The following is a 23,983-nucleotide window of genomic DNA, read 5'->3' as shown; positions in this document are numbered from 1 at the left end:
TTTGTCATATTCATATATCTTTTTCTTCTTTTTATTGAATAAAGCAGCTTTGAAGCTTATCAGGCACTGCCCAACAAAACATTTAGTCCAAAAAAAATCCGTTATGAACTTTTTAACCTTGGACTAACAGCCAAGTACTCTGTACAAGAAAAACTGTAAAATATTTCATAGTTTTAATTCTGAAGCCTTTTTTTTTTTTTTTTTTTTTTTACTGGCATCCTGTACATTTCTTCTTAAAAAAAAAAAAAAGTAAAAGAATAACAAAATGAATATTAACACAAAAATCAGGGACAACAGTATTTTCAAGCAACAAAAATTGGGGTAGGGTAAGCTTATTCTGAAGGTACATTTAAAACTGAGAAAACAACTTAATGAAAATTAAGAATTGCATAGCGCTGTGAATTTAGCCTTCAGCAAAACAAAACAGAAACTATTTGGTATTGATACAAATCCATCTATTTGATAGTCAGTCATCCAATAGTATGTACATATTTTATATACTGAATGTCACTTTAAGTTCTGTTTCCTAAGTTCCATTTTGCCATTGGTGCATTTTGTTTTTTGGTTGAAAAGTTTAAACAAAATGCTTTCTGGCACTTGGCAACAACAGAATTTCCTCTGAACGTACACAAACTGACATTCTCCCAAAGTGTTCTTTGTGAGCCGAAGTGCCTTTTCTGCTACATGTCGTTCTCCTGTTAGAAAATGAAATAATCCACAGTGCGAAGTGTCTGGGTCCACCGTGCACAGCAACACCCAGGCTAAACCAGGCTGGACCGAGCATTCCCAGCCAGGGCTCTTCAGCCCCATCTACCCTCTGGTGTACAAGGTCCCAACTTTGAGCTGGTAAAGCTTCAGAAAGCATTAACGAGCACCATGATGAAAGGCCTCTTTGTCCCTGCACGCAGAGATTTTTGCATTTCTTTTTCTCTTTGTGTTGTGTGTTGTGGTGGCTTTAAATTAAACCAAAAATTTTTTTTAAAGGAAAGGAAGGAAGGAAGGAAGGATAAGCACTCCAGATTAGAAACGTCTGGTCATCACACAGTGCACGTCTTCCCTACTACTTTTGTCGAAAGCTCGAGTCCTATCTGCAGACAGACGGCTTGGTTTCCTCAGCTCAATTCGCAGGTCAGGCTGGAGAGGAGCCCTGTGCTTTCCAGAGGCCTCAGGGTGGCTGAATTTCAGGAGGAGGATCCGAGGGCCTGCTCTTCATCGCCTCTGCTGTGCGTATACCGGGTAGGCTAGTGTGACGTTGAGGGAGTCGTTGTGCTGCACCAGGGAGGTGTGTTGGTAATGGAGCACCAGTTCTTTCAGGGAGCTGTACAGGTTATAGGGCTCAGCAAAGCCATAGCCGGTCGCCGTTTTGTTTATGACACAGTGCTTTACCTCGCCATCCACCCTGGAGAGGAGAGAGAGCAAATGCGTTCTGACCTTGACAAATCGTGACATGGCAGGTGTTTTTAACAAAATCATCATCATCATCATCATCATCATCAAAAAGCACACCGGATGTAGGTCAGTTTCCACCTGGGGAGTAGTCCTAGGTTAACTGTTAGAATCATGGCTCTGTCCCTTGCCAGTGGAGTGACTTGTGGGGGGGGGGGTAACCCAGCTTTACTGAGCCGCTGTATTTTCATCTTTAAATTGGTTTAAAAGGAAGATGATAATAATATATGTGTCACGGGGTAGGTTTGAGAACTGAGATGGTGTGCTTTGTTAGAATGCTTGGAATGCAGTAAGCAAGTAGCAAGTGGGAGCTGCCAACCATCAGCATCAGCGCTGCTGCATGACCAGAGTCATCATGGTGTTGCTAGTTATTAACAAGATCCCTTCTCTAAGGCTGGCCTTACAACGTCTACATGCCTCTCCACCTCGGCATGTACTCTCTACTCTATTCCCCTGTCCTTCCTCAAAGCTCCTCCCACTCCTCCTTTCCTACAGGACTGTTTCTCTGCTTCAAGGGAGGAAGCTCACGGAGTATAATGTTCTTTTAAGAACCCTGCCCTCCCGGGGGCGCTCGCCGATGTTAGTGATCCAAAACTCACTTTTCATTCCGAGCACGCCCCACACTATTAAGAAATAAACAACAAGAAAATGTGCCATAGGACAAAAAGGTCTTCTCTTGGGTGTAATTATTCAAGGACCATGACCAGGGTTCTTTTTTCTTGTTTTCACCTGTTCCCGAGGGGGACTTTTTAAGCTGGGGGTGGCGCTCTTTCTTACGTGAGTTCTGTCTGGTCTAACTCTCCTAGCCTTGAGAGGCAAAAATAAAAAGCCAGTGTTACCATCTCCATGTTAAAGATGGAAAAAAAATAATAAAGACTTAGAGTAGTTGCAACTGAAACGCAGGTTTCCTCCTACTAGACTCTCGTAACAGACCGACTTTAAAATATAATGTCCGTTTTATCCCCACTTCTGTAATTGTTGTACTGTGAGATCCTTTCAGATGAGAACTTTTTCAAATCCTTGCGCCCCACCCCCAATTCGGCCGGCTGACCGAAACACCTCTTCAGGAGATGTTAACGCGACAAGGAGTTTGCCGGAGATACGTACACGACAGAGCAGGCGTAGCAGCCCTGTTTACTGCTTTCCCGGACAAGAAAAGTGCCATCTCGCTTCCCTCGCAGTAGGTTCTCAGCTTTGTTTCGGTTGCTGCTTCCGACATTCCATGTCTTCTCATCATGGTGGGGCAAATCCTCATCGTCTTCCAACAGCGAATATTGGCTAAGGAGAAGAAGAGGTTTCCTAGTGAAGTGCATGGCAGCCACCTACCTGCCCCACTGTCCCTCCCATCACTTTGACCTGCTTCTGTCCCTTCTACGAGCGGGCCTGACTCAGCTAGCCTCTCTGGCCTGAGTTTTCCGCAGTAAGTTATACTCTCTGGTTCTCAAGTCAGCAACTAAGCTCAGGTACCTGGGAAGGTATTAAATAATCCTGTTTGTCCAGCTTTGGTCAGGAAATTGATGGAGTAGGAGGATTGCCAGTGTTCAAATAACTCAAACAAAACATATACTTAAGCTTCAAAAATATACTAAGCCTGTGTCCTTTTTTATTATTGTTCCAAAAATATGTTGGGATTTTTCAGATATTCAGGATCATGGGAAAAAAATAAATCTCTCTCTGCCCTCCCTAAACTTTCCCTTTAAAAAATTCTGGATAATGAGACTGAGTTTACACATTTTCTCCTACAAGATGTTCCAAACTCAGAAAAATTCCTCACTTGTTCTCTAAATAAAGCAAGTCATGTGTTTTCCTAAAATGAAAAAAAAACAAAAACCTTTTGCTGCCTCCCGTCTGTGGTAATGACTTACTCTTCAGTGTTTTCATTGCCCAACCACTCGTTCAGCTTCTTCTGCCGAACACCTTTCTGAGTCAACCACCTGAAGAAGTTTCAAAAAGAAAATGCATTCATTAATTTATCCTTAACTTTCGCCATTCCCAAGCACTCCCTTACGGGATTCCCTTTCCAATAACTTACATCAAGTATTGGTCTCTCGTCTTTCTCAGCTGGATGAGGTCTGGTTTAATGCTGTTCATGCGTTTGTCAATCTCCCGATACTCAGCTGCCTGCTTCTTCAAGTCTTCCTCTAGTCTTCTTCTGCTGTCCACAATTTCACTGATGCGAGACTTTAACTTTTCATAATTATGCATAATCCTACGAGCAAGAGAAATGCATTTGTAATTACCTGAGCTCATCAGGAAGGTTTCCTTCAGGTAAAGAAGGCTTTCTCTTCCTGCTGCTTTTTAAACACGGAAAGCACAGAAAGCGAGATAATTTTTAAGTCATTTTACAAGACTGTGGTTATCTCTAGCACAAGGACAGAGGGAGTACTCATGGTTGACCAACCTTTGTATTTCTTTCTCATTGCCTTCACGTTTAAACTTTTCTATGTACTCTTTGCTGTAGCGCTCCTGGGTTTGGCACTGTTCTTCAAATATTTTTATGGTTTCATTAAATGCTTCAATAGCTGTTCTTTTCATTTGGATTTCCTGCAACACAATTTTAGCAAGACCTCGTCACACCTTTTGTAGAACAGGCAATTTTCTTATTGTGAGACACTCCCAGAACATCTGATCTGTATAATTATCTAGAATGTAAGTACTCTGTTAGCAAGGTGGGATTCTAATTCATAAAACCCACTAAAATACTATCACAAAAAGCACACATCTCCTTTGGGATTTATTCCAGTCTACAGAAGAGGACTGCTTGACAGTTTCCTAAGTTTTCATCTTTGCTGAAGCCACCCCCCTTTATCAAGTTTACGACATCCACATTGCCGTCTGCTCCCCCTGCCGGTCCCAGACACATGATGGCCTAGAGAAGATTACATCTCTAGGAAAACAAAACAGTAAGTGTTGCCTTTGTTTTTCATGGTAGAGTATATCATGGTTAAATCTCTATTTCTGAGATTAGACTAGTCTGTGGAACTTCCAATTATTATTAGCTTCCAATCTAAAAAGAATTCTTCAATCAAGAATTACATCAAATCAACTTAAAACTCAGAAACCTCTTCATTTATCTTATGAACTTAACTTATTCTGATACTTACAGGCTTCATTTACAAGATTTAGAGATACAATGAATAAATTACTAGAATAATCAACAATGATTCACAAACAAATGATCTCTTCCCTCCCACTCTATTTGCAAAGACTCAACCTTTTTTACTTTATTTTTGAAGCTGACTATAATATGTGTTATGTTTTAATAACTAAGACTTCTAAAATTTTAATCTGATTTTCACAGAAAACTCACCTGGGAAGTACGGGTATAATCCTCATATAATCTATCATATTCGCGACTTTTTTCTTGAAATTGAGTGTTATATTCGTGTAATTTTTTCCCTACAGCTTCGATATTATCTTCTTTGACAACTTGATCCTAGAAGGATTAGAGAGCATAAGGAAAAGAAATTCAGTTGATAAACAGTTCTTAATTGATTAAATACCTTCAGAAAATATGTGATGTGGAAAATCCTTATTTTATTCAGTTACTCCAAACGTAATGTTGTGATTATGAGTACAAAGCTTTTCACATTTCATTACATGTAATTCATCTGCTTCAAAATGTTTCTAAGCATTGAAAGTGTCTTATTTAAATAACATAACAACATGAGTATTTGATTACCTGTTGGTATTTGGATACTGGATAAAGTAATTTCACATCCAGCTTGGGATTGTACTGAGCTAGAGATTCATTCCGGTAGTGGTTTATTAATTCAACCACAGAGTTGAAGGTTAATGGGTCAGAGAAGCCATATTTCCCATCTCGGTGAAATATTTTGATTAATTTGTTATTTCCTCCTTTCCTATAAATACAACATAAATATAATGGCATTACAATTTTCTTTACAGAATGTGTTTAAATGTCAATGTGACCCACCCTAATTTTATCTACATTCTTTGACTTACCTTAGTGTAAGAGTATAATCACCATGCATTTTAGTAGATGCGTCTCGTACCAAAAAGGTCCCGTCAGCTGTATCTCGAAGTTTTTCATTCACTTCTTCCCTGAAGTGAAAAGGACATAAGACAGTGCTCACCTTGAGGGTTTAGTGATTCTAGGTGCATTTTTTTAAATAGACTTAATTTTTAGAGCAATTTTAGGTTCACAGCATCACTGAACAGAAAGAAAGTGCATAGATAGCCTCTATATTCCCTGCCCTCATATATTTAATTTATTAATTACATTTTCAGAGCTTAACAATTTATTCTGTTTATATAAAAAAATGTTACAAACTCTATCTCATTATAGACAAGTACATGGGAGTTTAAAAAATAAAAACTCTACTTTCACTATTGGTATAACTGTGGTACAAAGTTTTAATTATTTTAACCAAACATGCTAACGAATCAGCAAAGCAAGTCATGATCCCAAAGAGGTTTCCTACCCACACCCCTCTTTTAAAAAGCTAAGAATAAAAATGCCATTTTATTTTATGATGTTTAAGAAAATAATGATTTTAATTCTTAGAGTTTTGCCTGCTAAGGAGTGAGCTTCCACGCTGCCTTTAGGCAGTGTCAGTTCATCCTGGTGCGTCCCTGACATCTCTGTCAATAACTGAACTTCTCGGGACTTTATAATGATTTCCTGTGGCACCCAGCACCTACAGCTCTCCAGTGGCTCAGTGACTGCTCTGATCGTCTTTGGAAGAGAACCAACTATGCTTCATGCTTATGTTGGATGATATCCTAAAAATGGAACTCAGCAAGCTGGTGCTTTTCTTTCTCTTAATCTAAAACTCTCTATCTCTAGTGAAAACTAAGAGTTTCTGTAGGCTTACCTAGAGATATCTCCCCAGTACCATTCAGCATCTTGTAAGGACATATTGTTATTCATACCGTTGTTGGCTACAGTAGTGGGTTTTGGTGGTTTAGGAGGCAGTGCTGTAGATTAAGGAGAAAGAAGAAGTTGTTTGCAACCCCAAACTACAATTGAACATTTTAAATTAGACCTAAATTTCTTTAGATAAAAAATAGAGTAACTGTGAAATACAACAATAATTCAGAATTCCATGAAACATGATAGTTTTCTTCCAAAAAAAAAAAAAAGAAAAAAGAAAAGAGAAGAAAAAGAAAAAGTCAGCCATCTTTCAGAGTAAGGCTCAAAGAGAAAAGAAACTAAAAAGAGAACAGTTTGAAGACTGACAAAAATATTGGGCTGGCCACCTGAATGGATTTCAGAGTAAATCCAGAGTCATGCCATTTCTACTTCCAGGTTCTAGTTATATTAAAGTTTCATGCGTGGTCAAATCCACCTAACATAAGAAACCATGAACAGATGAGCAGGAGGAATCACCTGGGTTGGCTTTAAATTCCTCTTCTTAACTGTAAGAGACAAATTCAGTTTCTGCCCTCCACAAATACTGTTGTGGTAAAGAAGCTCATTTACGGCAATATGTATTAAGAGCAGAATTAGGTTTCTCTAATCTTAGTATTTCAGGCACTGTTCTGCCAAAAGGCACTTTAAGAAACTCATCTGTGACCTAAACCTCTTCAGTGTTCATGTTACTATTCTAGTGAATAAATTGTGCTCTATATGCCGACTGATTAAAAACCATATTCCTCTTCCTTAAGATCAAATCAGTATTCAGATACTGACAAATGAAAGGCTACAGTGTTTCTGAAATTTCTTAATTAGGAGGAGGGCTAACAGGATGAAATAATTTAGAAAGCAAAATAAGTCTAGGAGTTTTAGTTAAATTCTAAGTCATATGTTTTGCAGCAGTTACTACTTTAATTTATGTAAAAATTATTTCAGGAGTCTATCAAGAATATTTTATAAAGACTAGGATTAAGGAATGGAGAGCCAACTTTTTTTCTCATGACAGTATCTTAATATAAGAGAGCAGGCAGAGAGTCTCAACATTTGATTTAGAATAGTTTCAGGTCACCTAGAACTGAGTTGCAATCACTGCTACATTTTACATGCTTTCTAAAGTAGCAAGTGTTATCACTGCAAAGGTACACCACTGTTCTCATCCACTGGCGACAAAGAAAAGCAGCACAAAGGAGGCATAATTTTAATTAAAGGAACGCTATACAACAATATAACCCAGAGAGCAAAAAGTCTTAACAAAAGACACCAGTGAAAAAACTGGCATTCCATTCATATCCACTCAAGTATGAAGAAGCATTTACCACATACAGCCTGACCTGCTTGCTTCCACAGGCAGTCCACTGGCTTAATTTTTAAGCTATGATCAAACTAATTCTTATTAAATTAGAACAAATCAATAAAAATAGAAATCTAAAGAGGCTCTGTTACAGTAGCTGTCAAAAATAAAATAAAACGCCACAAAATTAACTAGCTTTCTATAAGAATACTGCAGTATTACCTGGTGGATCCATTTCTATATAAAACATCAAGTCTGTGCCACAATTTATATCTGTCTTAGCATATTCTAAATCCAGGTCTTCCATAGTCCAAACAGTGTTGTACATTTGTGCGAGAGTTCCCTTGGCTGAGCTCAGTTATAAGAAAAGAGTCCGGCTTTCTTTGTAATGGTGCCTTGGAATTCATTTTAAAACCTATAAGGGGCTGCACTGTAACCTATTACATCACACACCCCAGCCAATCAAGTCAGAAAAATGTCACCAGACCACTCCTGCTTCATCATTTCTCTTCTATACCAGCCTTAAGCACAATCCCAACCTCACTAAGAACCTACATTTAATAGAACTGCAATGTATACACGCTCGTCGTTTCAAAAAGATGTTTAATTTGACTATTCTCCTCCAGCAGTGAGTTTCCTAATTCCTTTTTTATTACTCCTTGCAGCATGGTACGCTCCGCTGTTGGCAGGTTGACAAAAGCTGATATGCTGCAGCACGTAGCCTTTTTTTTTTTCCCCCTAGTGCATCTGGGTTTTTAGATAGACGATCATTCCTTGGTTTAAAAATCTTACAAATGCATCAAAATGGTGTATATAAGGCATATTTTACAATCCTTAAATACTTCCTCTACATAGTAAAAGCAGAAAGGATCTGGATATTTCAGTCCTACATAATTCACTGAAAACTCAGAACTTAAACACTGTCACAAATGTACCATATTAGAAAGCACAATTAAAAGGAAACATATAGGTGCAATCTCCTCCTCTACCCAACATTGCAAAGTCAAAACTAGACTTTATGAACAAATGTGGAAAATTCTTAACAGGAACGAAGAGGTCTATTGGCAGATATAATCAACATAACTGTCAACATTAGTAATGAGAATTTTAATGTTACTGTCTAATAAGACTGGTCAAGGTAAGCTGTGTCTTCCAAAATGAAAGAGGCCATATGTATCAGAATGCAGAGGAGGGGCAGAGTTATCTTGGCAAAGTATTTCTTACTGATGAACCCATCCTCCATCCTTGGATTTACTGTGCTAATACTGCTTGAGGGAGGAGTGAAGTAATCACTTTTGGGGGGGCTTTTATCCCCTCTATCTCAAATGCCTCACACTGGAGACAAATATTACTATTCCTTCTTAGCAATATTCATGGTAAACAAATCAATTCCCCTATAAATCCTAGTTATTAATCTTTGTTACTTAAAGCTGTCCTGCATATAATCCTGCTGCTCTTACTGGAGCCTAATGTGCATTCCCCTTGAGAAATGGTCTCTCTTTACATTATGATGAGAGGGAAGGAAGAGGGGAAAAAAGCTGCCTCTTCCCATGTAAATGTGGCTGATTTAAAAAACTATAGTGGGCTTTGTGATCTACATACATATTTGTGTGATTATTTAAAGAGCACAGAGGTCCTAAAAAATTTACTCTTAGACTTTCTATCAAATTTGAAATCATAAAGTATATAAAATAGCAGAGCAAAGGCAGGCCATTCCCTGAGCACTGTTCACTTGAATCCCCTCTCTAGTTTAATTCATTTTCCCATTAACCAGGAAGGCAGAATCAGCCCATACTCTCCCATCCTCTCCCACTCACTTGTCTATTGCCCGAGGGTTTTAGTAAACCTAAATTCAAATTTAAATAAAAACGGGAAGAGTGGTGGTGGAGGTGGGGGTGCCTCCAGATAAGATTCAGGAAAAAAAAATCTCTTTAATGAAAGTATTGACCCCCCCGCCCCCCATAAAGGGAGACAAGTCCTCTGGGTAGCTGTGGAGTGTCCCACAGAGGGCCGGCCCGCGCCTCTGGGAGCACCTGGTGCAAACCAGTCCTGCTGCTGGAGCCCATGTGGCACAGCCGCCCTGGAGCAGGGCAGGGGGACAGGTGATTTTCCACGTCTCTCCCAGGCCTGGCCCGGCACCAACTTCCAGCCAACAACTTTGTAATCACCTCCTTTCCTCATTTCCAACTAACCCCCATCTTCCCCTCATGCTGTGCCCCTCCAGGAAAGGGGGAGTATCTCCCCATATCTGCCATCTGCCCTCCCCAGGGAGTGCTTACAATAACCCCCTCTTTCTCTCACTCTGACACACACAGACCCACGTACACAAGAACCTTTCACAGAAGTACCAAAAAAAAAAAAGCAAATAACGAAAAAAAACCCAAACCCTAGCACAACAGCGAAAGGGTAGAGAAGTGCACAAATTAAAAGCAACTTACTTTGTAGGTTATGCATTTCAATGGTTTTTCTTTGAATGCTTGTATCCGACAATGAAAAAAAAAATCCCCAAAGCTATTCTTCAGCAACCGGGAACAGCCCCCACATCTACCCCCTCGGCTCCGGCAGGCGGTGCTCGCGCCCCGAGAACGCGCAGGAGCCCCGGGACAGACAGGGCGAGCGCAGGGCCCAAGCAGCGCCGTCACCGCTGCAGCTGCGCCCTCACCGCCGGCTCCCCACGGAGAAAGCCGCTGGCTGTGGGTACAGTACTGGGGAGGGAACAGGCCCAGGAGCTTGCACGTCTCTCTGAGATAAAGATCACGGCTTTATGATTAACTTGGGCAGGTTCAAATATTTGCTGAGCTAGGGATTTCAGGGAGGGGAGGGGGAGCCCAAGTCAAAGTCAAAGTTGTCATCTGCTAACAAGTGGCCAATGCCAGCCCAACTCGCTCATTTTCGCCGAGGAAATGAGAAGGCCATTGTGCGGGGACCTAAAATAGTCTAACTGGCTGTGGCAGCGCGCTCGCTGGCTCGCGGGGCTCAAGTGGCCACAGTGAAGCGAAGCACTATGCGCAGCCAAACACAGGAAGTGGCTGAGCTAGTTCAGCAAAAAATAGAATCAAAGCCTTGCTTGTAAAGGCCTGAACCTCTTGGAATGGCCCAGAACACCATGCCTTGCTCGAGTCCACCTCCTCCCACACACTAACACAGGCAGCCCGCAGGTGTAACAGGAAAGCCCTATGCAGCGACTGGGCAGGGAACAGGTTTAAAAAATATGTAATAGTCCTAGGGAAGATTATTCTAACTCTGCATGGATACTGTACTTCACTACCACGTGAACACTCAGAAAAAAAAAAAAAAAAGAAAAAAAGCCTCTCTGCAGTTATTTTTATAAAGTCAATTTCAACTCAGACTTAAATAGCCATAGGACTTTGTAATAATTAAAAGGGGTGCCTGCCTGAGGTTCATGTGACCACAACACCGAGCCAAGGATGGGAGGGAAAGCAGAATGGCATATGGAAAACCTTTCTGGAGGATTTTTGTCCTCTATTTGAGAAAGGTGCAATGAGCCAGACTTAGTTGTCTACTATTTAAATAATTAAAATTCGACCTAAGGAAATTTTCACTTGCACCAGCTTTGCTATTATTCCAAGAACCAAAACACAATGTAAAATCACAGAAACACTACCTTTAAAACCAGAGAGTAATTTTTCAAGCAATTTCCTTATTACACAGGCACAAAATTCTGACCCCAGGGGTCCCGTAGTTTGCACAAGATTATAGCACTAGGACCAGGACCCAGCCTTCTGACAGTTGGTCCTGAACCCCTTTTTCTCCACCCACTGGCCCTGCTCTTCACTTCTCTCTGCCAGAGAAAGTAAAAATTAACAAGTGAAACTGAAGCTAATTTCTTTTAAGCCGCATGCCAAAAATTTCACACCTACAGCAAAACTGACTTTTTGCTTTCTATTTTTAGCTATTTAAAAATTTTAAAAGGTACCTTCTAATTCTTTTTGAAGAAATATCGGTTCTGTCTATAATAACCTCAAATTCTGTATGGACAGGTGACCCAATGGTCACATACACTGATGAAGAAAGATTGAGGTGCTGATATAAAGTCTACACAGTCAGGGGCCAGTTTCAGGATTACCTGCAACATCTGGGAAGTGCTCCTAACCTCACAGTGAAAGTGACTTAACAAACTTTCCTTTGGTGTCATTCATGTCATATGAAAAACCTCTTTTTTCCCAATAGGGGGTGGGGGAACCAGTGTATAAGTGAACCTTCCAGCTCCTGCCAGCTGATTACAGGGACATAGGGTTAGTTCAGAGAATACCCTTGCACCCTAAGCAGCATAATCTTCAGTCTATTTTAAAAATAATCTTTCTAAAGCTAGAAACTTTGGAAACACCAGTCTCTTAAGCATACCTGTCTAGATGTACAAGACGAGTCAAGTCAAAACCTTCTAAGATTAAAACGCTCTCTAGTCCAACAGTATATTTTCTGTTTGAGAGGAAAATAATCCACTGGAAAGCAGTATACCCTCTACTGACAGAGAGAGTCTTAAAATAGATTTGTAAACTTTGCTTCCAATTTCTCACAATATGTACAATCATCTACCATAGAGGCTCTATTATATTACAGAAACTGTGAGCTGAGTCTTTTCTCATTCAATTTTAGTCTTGGAAAAGTGATCCACAGGACACATGCTCTTTATTAGCTTAAAAAGGGGAGCCCTCTGCTGGTAGAACAGAGTCACTGACTTCTGACGGGGGGGGGGGGGGGGGGGGAGTGGGGAGGGGAGGACGATCCCAGCAAGTTTCTATGTATTTCATTCATCTTACACTGTGTCCAAAATTTCACACAAAATAAACATAAGTGTCAACTGTCACTTAACCTATATGAGTCATCAAATGCACAGATGTCACACAACTTAGGAAATATTTTTCATGTGGCTGCTATGCTCTTGAAAGAAAACTTGTATGTAAATTTCAGCATTTGAGACCCAAAGACTCAGCCACACTGGAAAACTTACACACATAACTGAAAACTAACTTTAGCCTTCCGAATTCTTCAAGACAGTGTGTCTTACTACTTTTCCTTGCCCGAGAGTTTGGCAAAACTCACTTCAGAGGCACAAGTAGGCCATATTTTGCTTCTTAGCAGGTCCCTTAATAAGATAAGCTTGAAAAGTATACACTGAACACTGTACTCATATGTGCAAATTACCATCAAATAGCGAATGTTTCACAACCACCTTTCATCCTGCGCAGCTTCTTACATGTTCTTGTGGCCTATAATTTCTGAAGAAAAGACCACTTAAAAAAAAAATCTGTATGGAGAAAGAAAAACAAAAAACAAAAAACCCCCAAATTGTTGTTTAAGGGTTAAAGAAATGCCTCCTTTATACTTCTAACTTAAGACAACTTAGGACAGAAGAAGGACTTTTCAGCATGATGCAAATTCATTATTCCACATCCAGCTCTCTTCACAGCCCTGTACTAAGAAAAGCGTCCATTTGAACTTTTAAACTCAGGTTTACATATGCACAAAAATGACGCATCCTGAAGGTGTGCCCTGTCACTTTCTTCTCAGACACTGCCCCTTGAAAGAGAAGGCTGCACTGTGAAAACAGTAGCTGAGCTATACTCCACCAATATACACACCCTGAAATAGGTGTTTTTCAGAGCACAAGTAAAACTTCCTATTTTTTAATACATAACCCTATATGGCTTGCCTCTGCTATTCCTACCATCTAAATGTATGCATGCATTTTTTTCAAGGTTTCACTTCTCACCTTTGAAACAACCTTCTAATGTCAGACCACATTTTAAATTCAATAAAAAATAAATCAGAGGAAAGTAAAACTCTTTGAAAGTCATTTTCCTCTACCTTAGTGCTTGCTTTAGTCTTGGTTGAAAAGCAAGCCCAGAGCATTTGAAAGAAGATTTATGAATCAGGCTCTTTAGGATGAATGTTTTGCAATGTGCCAGTGGTTAAAAATTAACTCTGACAGGTGTAGGAGGGTGGAGGATTGGGGGAGGGGGGAGAAAGAGCCATTTATTTTCCACTCTGGACTTGAGGGTGCAATATCAGACTTCAATTATGCTACATTAATATTTCTGAATGCATCCACAAAATCTGAAATATGTAAATACATGTATAATGGGTTTCATTCAAAGGCACCCCAAGTTAAACAGTCCTGTTTTTACCTTAGTTGCCCTATAGCTACCTAAGTATCTGCAGGGCAAACATAACACAGGGATTCAAGAAAACCTGCTGCTCAGCTTTAAATGTGTTTAAGACTTTTAGTGACAAAGGGAACAGCACCTACTCTGTGTTTAGCCCCTCAAATCGTACTTTCCCTCCATAAGGGGAGAATCCTTGCTTTGCAGGTTTGCTTTATGCACTAAATGACTTGGTATGTAAAAGTTCTTTGAAAGTTGAGATGTTTATCATATATTTAAAAACAGGACATGTGGATGATTATCATTCTGTGCCCTGTTCTACGCTAGGAAGGGCTCAAAAGGAGAAGCGCCCTTTCTCCTTGAGAAATGCGGTTGAGCAGATGAGAAGAGTTAAGGGTAGGCGGACAGGGGGCTTTGGGGCAGAAACATACTGACAGGTCAGCAACCCGCACCTCAAGCAGTGGTAGGAGCCACTTGGCCACAGACAAAGCGGATGGCACTGTCTGGGGCTGCTGTGCACAGATGTACATTTTGTGCACTGGGTAAAGGCACCTGGGCAAAGTGGCCGGAGGAGCTGGTACTAAATTCCATGCCCCTCCATGCACCACACCACACAGAGGGAAGGGCAACGGACAAGCGCCCTCCAAGGATGCACCCAAGAGGCAGCATCTGCTCCTGAATGTCTCTTTCACATTTGCATTAAAGCCCCTGCAGGCTCCCTGGGGTCTGTCTCTGCCCACTGGGAATGAGGGCTCAGTGGGGAGAATGGCCCAACAGGATTCAGACAGCACTCACCAGGAATGGTGGCGTTGGAGCTGCAGGGTGAGGCAGGCTCTGGCAGGGCCTTAAAAAACCAGAGTTGATGCAACAGACAGTAGAGACATACAAAAGGTCATGAGCTTCAGTACCTAGCACCTCATTTAGTTCTCACAACAACCCCAGGACAGAGGCATTATTCCAATTTCACAGACCGGAAAACAGTTTGGAAAGGTTGAGTTACTTGATAACAAACTTGGCAAGTAAGTAGTAAGAGCTGAAATTCAAACCTAGTTCTATTAACTCACAAGGTTCTTTTCACTACATTAACCGACAGAGGGAGTGATTTGGAGCCTTCTCCCGAAAGTTATAAAAATTACACATGGCTCTTTACTGTACATGACCCAGGATAGCAAATTTCACATGTTAGTTTATTACTTGCTGGGAGACTTCAGAGGACTGGTGACTGACTGGACACTGAGAACAGCAACATTGCTCAGGAAGGTTCCAAAACCCCAAGCAGTAGGGGCAGCGGACGGAGTGGCAGCCTGGAGTCCTCCCACAGAGCCAGCTCCAGCACAGGCGGGCTGGGTGACACCAGGTGAAACCCTTTGCCTCTGCTGGCTTTACCTTCCTCATGTGTGCACATGAAGAGCTGAACATGGCTTTCAACTCTAGCGTGATGCTTTTTAGGATACTGTCTCTGAAAATATTTCCTGCTCTTTAGAATCTGATAAAAATTTCAAGCCATTATTTCTGTACTTTGCAATTTATCTTGAATAAATCTTTGAAACTCCTTGAACTGAAAACCTATTGCTTCTTCCCCTATTCAAATTGTACCTATTATTCAAAGCCCATTTCAAGTCTTATTCTTTCTATGAGCTTTTCCTGTCTACTCAATTACCCTAAAAGGGCACCAATCTCATCCCTAAAATTCTTTTTGTATTTACAGCCATGCCCTTCCATCTAGTATTTAATTAGGCACCATGTACTAATGGGTCCTATTCGAACAGACACTCTGCCTCCATCATCACCAGTTTTGTCTAGCCATTCAGGTTCTATCTGGTAAAAACTAGCACAGATGTCTCTCTGCCCCATAATAGTCTTGCTACCCCCTCCCACAAATATCATTCATGTGTTCATTTCTATTTACGATGGTAAAGTTGCTGCAAGAGAATGATTTATGACCGTTTATGGAGATGCCGGGTGTTGTGCTTCCAAAGCCCTGTGGTACCAGCACATGCAGGGGCCATGATGGAGGACTCTACAAAAAGGTCACATTCCCACCAGGCTGAAGAAATCATTTCTCTAACCCAGGGATTCCTGACAATCATCTGCACTGGAGCCATTCCTGAAAACCAAGGTGTTCAGGGTGAGACGGTTTCCCCAGAAGGGGCAGTATCTTTTCACAAGCGAGAGACATTGAAGCACCCGTTTAATTCCAAAGAGCCTATATAATTTCCAGAACAGCTAAGACATATCACACAAAGCGGAAAATGGCTCAAACCAGGATTTTAAATGACTTGGATTCATTCTTTTTTAAGAGACTGTATGAAATCTGGGATGGTCTAGCAAATGTTCAAGGCTTTATTTATCACTCGTCAACGGAGCTGATGAAACTAATCCACCTTTGCAACTGGCACACCAATTTCTTATGCAAGAATGTGGGCAGTGTCCATGACATATAAAGCAGTTTTAAGTGTGCATTATGAAAATGGTTGCAAATGAATCTTCTTTGGCAGAATTAGGCAGAAACTGATAAAGACGTTTAACCAGTTCACACCAGTCAGACTCACTAAACTCCCCCATGGATCCTACTATACACTGTGTAGTGGAAATTCCCAAAAAATCCACGTGAGAAATTCATTTGTGGGCATCTGTCTCACCCTGGCTGGCGTTTACCTTCCATGTCTCCTCTCTCCAGAGGAGGAACCTCTGAGAAGACCCGGACCACCCCCTAGCACTTCCCTGCCAGCAAGGCCTGCTCTCCCTAGGGCCTGAGACAGCCAGCCACACTAGTCAGGCGCAAGTGAAAGATCGTAGCCCAGCCTTTGGCCCAGAGATCTCCTTGGTTCTTTTTAGCCATCTTCCTTCCCCACTCATATGATTAGCTTAGGGAAGGCCATCAATGAATGCCTCCAGTGCCATGCTCCACACCTGCCCTGACCCCTTATTACAGAGTACTTCTAACGGCACTGCACTCTTTCCTCCTGAGCCCAAAGGCAGCCTCTGACAATCAACACAGAGCTCCGAGGCCCATAAACAAATGACCCAAGCCATCGCAGGAGATAAAATCTTTGGGTGACCCCTTGGACCTCAGTCCCAGGCCATCCCTGTGGACAAACATCTCTGACGCAGTTTACCTGCCATTCAGGGTCTACCTATGAACACCCTACTTGCTGAGATTTGGAACACACCACATGTGTTTTATGTACAGTTCTGCTGCCCCATATTTTGGGCCTGTCCACAGAAGACCTGTCCAATACCGGCCTCACTTTATCCCAATCCTACCACTGGGTTTTAAGCAAGGCTCTCATCTCGCTCAGTCTGCACCTTCCAAACACAAACAACGAACCCTGGTCATGGGACACCTGAGAGAGCACAACTTCAGTCTCTGCTGTGTGACACTGACAAGTGGGTCCCCATGCCTGCTCACACAGAGATAAATGTGGTCGTTCACATGAGCTACCTACGAGGCTTTATTTAAATTCTAGGCATAAATTAAAGTCACAAGCAACACCTTTTACTGGTCCTGCAATTTCACTTACAGGACCTTAATCACTATTCCAAATGACCCGCTTTTAACCAGTATATATAGCAAAGGAAGGTTGTTGCGACCTTCCACAGTTGAAGACAAGTACATCAGTTTAAATTAAATCCACTGCTAACACGATCTACATTTCCTGCTTTGTTAAATGGCTAATTGAATGCCAGGCTGCTTTCAAAGAAGCGTCTGGCTTGCTCTAACTTGCTGCAGTGAACACCCTGCTTTCATACTGCTTGCATTATTGAAAATGTTTATTTTGACAGACATTTCTCAGCATACCTGCTTCCAAAAAACACATTCTCAAATACTTTAAATTATATAGTAATTATAAATCCCCTACTTTCTAAATATTAGAAAGACAAACAAAAATGTCAACAACTAAAATGAGCTCCATAATTTATGCAAAACTAAAAACATAAAAGTTGAAGGGAACAGACAGCTCTCCCAACAAGCATCATCTAAAACCAAGATCATTTAAAATTCACAAACACTGAAATATGAATAATATTTACCATACATACTATCACTCAGCTATTTTTTTTCTTTAATCACAAGAACACATGCTATTATGGATTCCAATTCTACAAGAAACTTCTGTTATTTCAGATGAAGCCTAAAGCCACCATTTTTAAGGCTCTAAAAATCAAACAATGAGAAAATTTTGAATGTTCAAAGGGCATTACCTGGTGCAGGCTGTCGTTCGTTCCATTCTGTTGAGATTAAAATTTCTACAACTTTTATGAGGTGTTCAGTACTCTCAGAGCTATGAAAAAAAAAAACAAGGGAGAGAGAGTTCTATTAGAAATGTCTCCCCTAAAAAACAAGATCATTTTCATTTTCACACATTTCAGTGCAAATAAGCACATGCATCAGGGAACTAGTACCTTTAGAATAAGTGCAACGGCCAGTTGGCCCAGGACTACCCTCATCACCCCAAAATACGTGTTTCTCTTCTCTCACTCACCTGGATGCTGGGAATCTGAAAAGCAGAGGGCTGAAAAGTTCAGAGAGCACTCTTGCAGTCAGAAGGTTCTTGCTGGAGCTTTGGGAGAGCTTGAAGAAATGTTTTAGCAAATACTGAAGTGTAAGCCAATACTGATGAGGTATGTTAGGTGACCTAATGAGCTTCTTTAACAGCTGGATATATTCTTCGGAGCTTTGAACTTCTACAAGTTAAAAAAAAAAAGAAAAAAATAATAAGAGACTGTTTCTAGGAATCACTGAATAAACACCTAGAAAATTTCTGTTCTAGCTATAGAGAAAGGAGTCATTTAAAACAAAGTCATCAGAAGAAGCAGATAGTCCATTTGTTCTTCTCATTAGAAAAAGCATTGTGAGAAAGTAGAAATCTCAAGTGCAATGGAAATGCAAGAAGCTCTTTGTGTAAAAAAACACACACAAGAGGTTCAGGGTGTTCTGGTAGAAATCTGCCCTCCATGGAGCAGCTGCAAGTGTGATTGGCTGCTTGGGAGGAACATCAGATAAGTATCACAGGTTTTAACTTTGAAGGTTACAAACCACAATTTCCTGTCCCCAAAGCACTTTAACTGAGCATTAGCTACTAAAACTGAGAGCCCTTTTCTCTCAACACTTCTGTAATGGCCACTTGAAGAAGATGATAAGAACATCCCCAGTCACTGGGTCTTAAGTCACCCATGGTCCTCTGAACCCACAGGTGGTACTTGGAACACTGTGGCCTTCTCTGATGTCATGAACTTTGTTAATACCGGTCAAAGTTAACAATTAGCCATTTCAACATGTGGACAGTCTTCCCAAGCAAATGAGAATCTGGGTCTTCTATTGCAGTGGCCCCCGACCTTTTTGGCACCCGGGACCTGTTTTGTGGAAGACAATTTTTCCATGGACCAGGGTGGGGGAGGGGACAGAAGGCAGAGCTCAGGTGGTAATGCTAGGGTGCACGGGTCCCCAACCCCCAGGACGTGGACTGCTACCGGTCTGTGGCCTGTTAGGGACCAGGCGGCACAACAGGAGGTGAGCTTGCAAAGCTTCTCTCGCAGTACCACCTGAGCCCCACTTCCCACCATCCGTGGGAAAATTGTCTTCCATGAAAGTGGTCCCTAGTGCCAAAAAAGTTGGGGCCCACGGTATATGGCATCCACAGGCAGGAAAGGAGGGAGTCTGGAGACCCCTGTTCTACTGGATGGTAATGGAGGGAAGTTGTGCTGATGGTAGTGGGGGGTAGGGTGGTGGTGGGGGGAGGAAAGATTCCTACTAATATTTTCTAAAAACTATCTCTCCATAGGCAGATGTTACAAGCACATCCATCTCACTACATGTTCAATGAGGTTCTCTGAAGAGAAAACAAACCTTGGGCTAAAGAAATCATTTCATTGTAAACAGCTACTGGAATGACAGGATTCGGCAGGTCCAAGAGATAGCGTTTGAAAGCGTCTGCTAAAACTTGAACATCGACTGTTTCCAAGTCAATGGAGGCAGCATCTATGATAGAAACATTAAAAAAAAAAAAAAAATTTCAGACATTTTATACATTGCTTGGGCCAATTTTCTGAATGACTGACTTAAATATGACATTTGAAAGGAAGCCATGAGGACCGATACGAGTTTCTCACAGGGGTTGCTCCTGGTATTTCAAACAGAACATGTTTTCTTTTTATAGGCCTTCCCCAACACAGTAAACATTTAGCATGATGGCCCTTGCCCACGATGTCAGGAGCATATTCCCAGACTCTGGGGCAACACAAGGTTATTGTGCCCCACAATTCATACGTTGGAGCCCCAACTCCCAGGACCTCAGAATGTGACTATATTTGGAGACAGAGCCTTTAAGGAGGCTTTAAAATAAAATGAGGCCATTATGATAGGACCTAATCCAATTTGACTGGTACCCTTATAAGAAGAGGAAATCTAGACACAAAAGGACACCAGGGGTGCAAACACAGAGGAAATGCTGTATGAGCACACAGCAAGAAGGCAGCCATCTGTAAGCCAAGGAGAGAGATCTCAGAAGAAACCTCTGGGACTTCTAGCCTCAAGAACTGTGAAAAACTAGGGGGCTATTTTTTAAGCCATCCAGTCTCTGCAATTTTGTTACGGCAGCCCTAGCAGACTAATGTAGCCCCCCCAAAACCTTCCAATACCTTCTGGAGGGTGGTTGTGCCCTGGCTGAGAGGGGTTCTGCCTAGGGATGGCTAACCATATAGTCAATGTTTCCTAAAACCTCAACAGAAAAATGAAAAATGCAAATCCACAGAACTCCTAAATTTGAGCTGCAGAATACTTTATCTCAGAATATGAATTTAACCCAACAGAGTGAATGGTTAGACAGTAAGATATTAAAGATTTCTGGCAATCTTAAGAATATTCATAAAAATAAATTGATGAGGGGCAGGGCAGGAGGCAGTGGAGAGCAATGGGGGAAAAGTTGGAACAACTGTAACAGAACAATAAAAAAAATTTTAAAAATACCTTGAGCATCTTTAGAACATTTCCCCCTAATTCTGTCAGGGCATTATGATTAGGGTATCACTAATCTAACCAGTAGGTTCTATAATGCCTCAGGAATGACAAGATGAGCATATCTGTCCACCAAACACATCAGCTGGAAAAGAGGTTAGGCAATTCAATAACGGGGTGATATGGATCCAAGTCACTCTCTGAGGGCCTGAGACAGAAGAGGCATAGGGCCTAGCAGAAAGAAGGAAACCTGCGGGCAGGAATGGCCATCTAGAAACAAGAGGCATTTGGCTGCTGCTGACGGATGCACCCTAGTGACGTGAAAGGTCACTTGAAAATTATCTGTGGACTCCATGGAGAAAAGGTGAGCTGATGCACAAAATGCGACACTTTAAAACAACATTATTGACTGTGGTGTTAAAAATAAGTTGGAAAGCAGAGCTGTTGGAAGTGAAGATAACACTTCTGCTCATTTGAATTCTGATACAGCTAGAAATGTGTGAGACATTAGCAAGACCTAACATGATGTAGTGACTGATTGGATGAGGTTGGGACCTGGAAGAGAATGAGAAAGAATCGAAGTTTATTCCAAGGTGCTAGAGCCTGAGTAGGAGAAGGTGGTGTCCTGGATACCATGAACCAAGTGTGACATTATATATCACTCCAGGTTGAGCCTGAAGCTACAAAAATTCCTTGGATACATCCTTATCATAATCCAAACTTGCCCAACTAACTAGACAGATTTTACAGAAGATAATCACACAACACCATATAGCTCAGAAAAGTTCGTCTCAGAAAATGCTGATAGTTTGACTAAAAGAACTATTAAACTTAAAAGGTAGAGAACCAAAGGGTTAAATCATTTCAGTGTCCTACAAAGGACTATTGAGAGACATCACATCTCTAAGTAGAGTCATCACATCTCTGGTATTGGAAAGGAATACTAGGTCTTTGCTTAAGGGATCCACTTCAGAAGTAATGCAACTACTTACAGTGGACTGTCAAGCAAAAGTGTGTGCATCACTGCAGGAACATTCCATAGCCACTGGCTGCCGGGCAAGCTGCTGCCCACCCCTCATACTTCGCCTCATATGCTTCATTTACTATGTGTCTTTTCCAGCAAATTAATTTTGCTTAATTTGTTCATCTTTAAAAATGTCATCAACCATTGGATGATGTGGTATAAACATAAAGACACTAAATATTCCCCATGTCCCTCCATGAGGCAGGGTTTCTACCTTCTCTGTGCAAGAGCAGGGCTGACGAGCTGCATCTCTGTCATGACACTTCCCGGACAGTATGTGAATGATGTTTCTCCCTGCTACACTGACAGTACCTCGAGGGCATGGACTGTGGCTCCTACCTGCTCCTCTAGCTTCCCCCAGGGCCCAGCCCAGCACAAAGGATGTGCCTGCTCATGTTTGTGGACTGAATGATAAAAAGTCCTTAGTGTGGGGCTTTGGTGAATTAACATTACTCTAATACAAGAGGTGCATCCCAAAGAGCCTTTAGAGTCTGAATGAAATAGCCTTATTTCAAGTCTTTGCATAAGCTCACCTTATGTCAAATTCCACTCAAGTTCATGACAAAGTATGTTCTATTTGTTTTTAATGTAACTTCTGAAGCTTCTTAGAATTTCTGATTTCTGTCCTATGTCTCCTTTTTTTGCGTTAAGCTCTTCCAAGAGCTATACATGACTTTTGAAGGTAGATAGGTGAGAGGTATCTAATCCTTAGGTCTATGTCAGGGGAGTTTGCCTCCTCTTCTATCCGACTTTATACTGAGTGGGCTCATGACAGGTAACCAGTAAACTCTCCAGTGCTTCACTCTTCTTCCAACTGGAATGGCATCCCCTCCTGACCGACCTCTAGCAATGTTAGTAGTTCTCAGTTTTGCTGGCATATTTTGGTCACAACCGTGGAACAATAGCATATAGTGAGTAGAGGCCACGGGATGCTGCTAACCCTCCTATCTTGCATAGAACAGCCCCCTACAACAAAGAATTATCCATCCTAAAATATCAATAGTACTGAGATTGAAAAGGCCTGATATTTAAAAATTGAAATATGACTGACATATAACATTCTATTAGTTTCAGATGTACAACAAAATGATTTGTTTTTGTGTATATTGTAAAATGTTCACTACAGTAAGCCTAGTTAACAAAAATTTTTAAAGCTTTTATTTATTTATTTATTTATTTATTTATTTATTTATTTATTTATTTAAAGGGGAAGGGAGAAAGAAAGAGAGGAGAGAAACACCACTGTGCATGAGATACATCAATCACTTGCCTCTCTAGCACCCCCAACTGGTGACCTGGCCTGCAACCTGGCCTGTGCCCTGACTGGGAATTGAACCAGTGAGCCTTTGGCTCTCAGGCCAGTTCTCAGTCCACTCAGCCACACCAGCCAGGGCAACCAATTTTTTTTTTTTTTTTTTTTTAATGAAAACTTTTAAAGATAAAGCCTGATTCAGGTTAAGGAAAACCAGAATAGGAAAAAATTCACACTATTAAAATTCAAACGAAACAAGAAAGAAATAACTCATTTTAGGGCTATAAATATAGTGAGAAAAAAAAGCGTAAGGGCTTTTGGAGTCAGAACAATTTGGGCGCAAGTCAGAGCTTTGCGATCAGTAGTAACTAACACTTACATTGCAAGGTTCAAGAGTTGATGAATAAAAAAACTCAGTAGGTGGTAATCAAAGTGGGTTGTTGATTTCCTGTCTGTCCTTTTCAGACGCTGGTAATCCACAGGGTTGGTTAAAAGGATATGTTTCTTTGTTTCGTTTGGTGTAAGTGACTTATCTCCGAGCTTCTTCCAGGATGCTATATTATTTTTATGAATTGAAAAATCCTCAAGCTGGAAACAGCCCCTAAGAATCAACTCCTAAATTTAGATAATGTTTACTTTTTTTTTTTTTTTTGGCCACAAAATTCACTTTCATAGTATAGTACAGAATCTAAATGAGACCAGTGTTCTATGTGTGTGTTTTGGTCTCAAATGGGGAACGAAATCTGTCTGTCAAAATATATTGTTGACGTGCAACTGGTTATTTATTCCATCTCACAAGTGGTGTGTGTATATATATTTTAAGCTAAGCTGCATCATTTGTATTTGATCACATTTAAAAACTCAACCACTATTTCTCAAGTAACTCCCATTTCATTGGTCTCTGATGTCTAAACATTTCCTGTGACATGTTCAACTTGACCGATTTTCTGACCAAAACATGTATCACTATTTCAATTGGCTAAAAACAAAATTCAGTGTTTCCTTAAC

The 23,983-nt window shown here is 41.0% G+C and overlaps 1 protein-coding gene across 4 annotated transcripts in view; it reads right to left on the bottom strand.

Moving 5' to 3' along the window:
• Positions 1-225: 225 nt before the first annotated feature.
• Positions 226-23,983, bottom strand: part of PIK3R1 (phosphoinositide-3-kinase regulatory subunit 1) — a 79,361-nt gene continuing 55,603 nt past the window's right edge. For 2 of the 4 annotated variants that reach the window (XM_090276341.1, XM_090276342.1), the window contains exons 5-16: positions 19,593-19,724; positions 18,229-18,430; positions 17,948-18,027; positions 6,285-6,387; positions 5,413-5,511; positions 5,129-5,309; positions 4,757-4,882; positions 3,848-3,990; positions 3,479-3,655; positions 3,312-3,380; positions 2,554-2,724; positions 226-1,399 (exon numbers count right to left, since the gene is read on the bottom strand). In XM_090276341.1, the coding sequence (XP_090132467.1) occupies positions 1,210-1,399; positions 2,554-2,724; positions 3,312-3,380; positions 3,479-3,655; positions 3,848-3,990; positions 4,757-4,882; positions 5,129-5,309; positions 5,413-5,511; positions 6,285-6,387; positions 17,948-18,027; positions 18,229-18,430; positions 19,593-19,724 (1,673 nt within the window). In that variant the 3' untranslated portion in view covers positions 226-1,209. Of the gene's footprint in view, positions 1,400-2,553; positions 2,725-3,311; positions 3,381-3,478; positions 3,656-3,847; positions 3,991-4,756; positions 4,883-5,128; positions 5,310-5,412; positions 5,512-6,284; positions 6,388-7,838; positions 8,049-10,054; positions 10,520-17,947; positions 18,028-18,228; positions 18,431-19,592; positions 19,725-23,983 lie in introns of those variants that run through there. The other 2 variants (XM_090276344.1, XM_090276343.1) reach the window with 2 other exon arrangements.

This window comes from Furipterus horrens, unplaced genomic scaffold (assembly GCF_987537825.1).
Source record: "Furipterus horrens unplaced genomic scaffold, mFurHor1.1.pri manual_scaffold_5, whole genome shotgun sequence".
In the NCBI taxonomy this organism is placed as follows: Eukaryota; Metazoa; Chordata; class Mammalia; order Chiroptera; family Furipteridae; genus Furipterus; species Furipterus horrens.
Note: the sequence above shows the minus strand (reverse complement) of the source record. Positions and strands in the feature narration are given on the sequence as shown.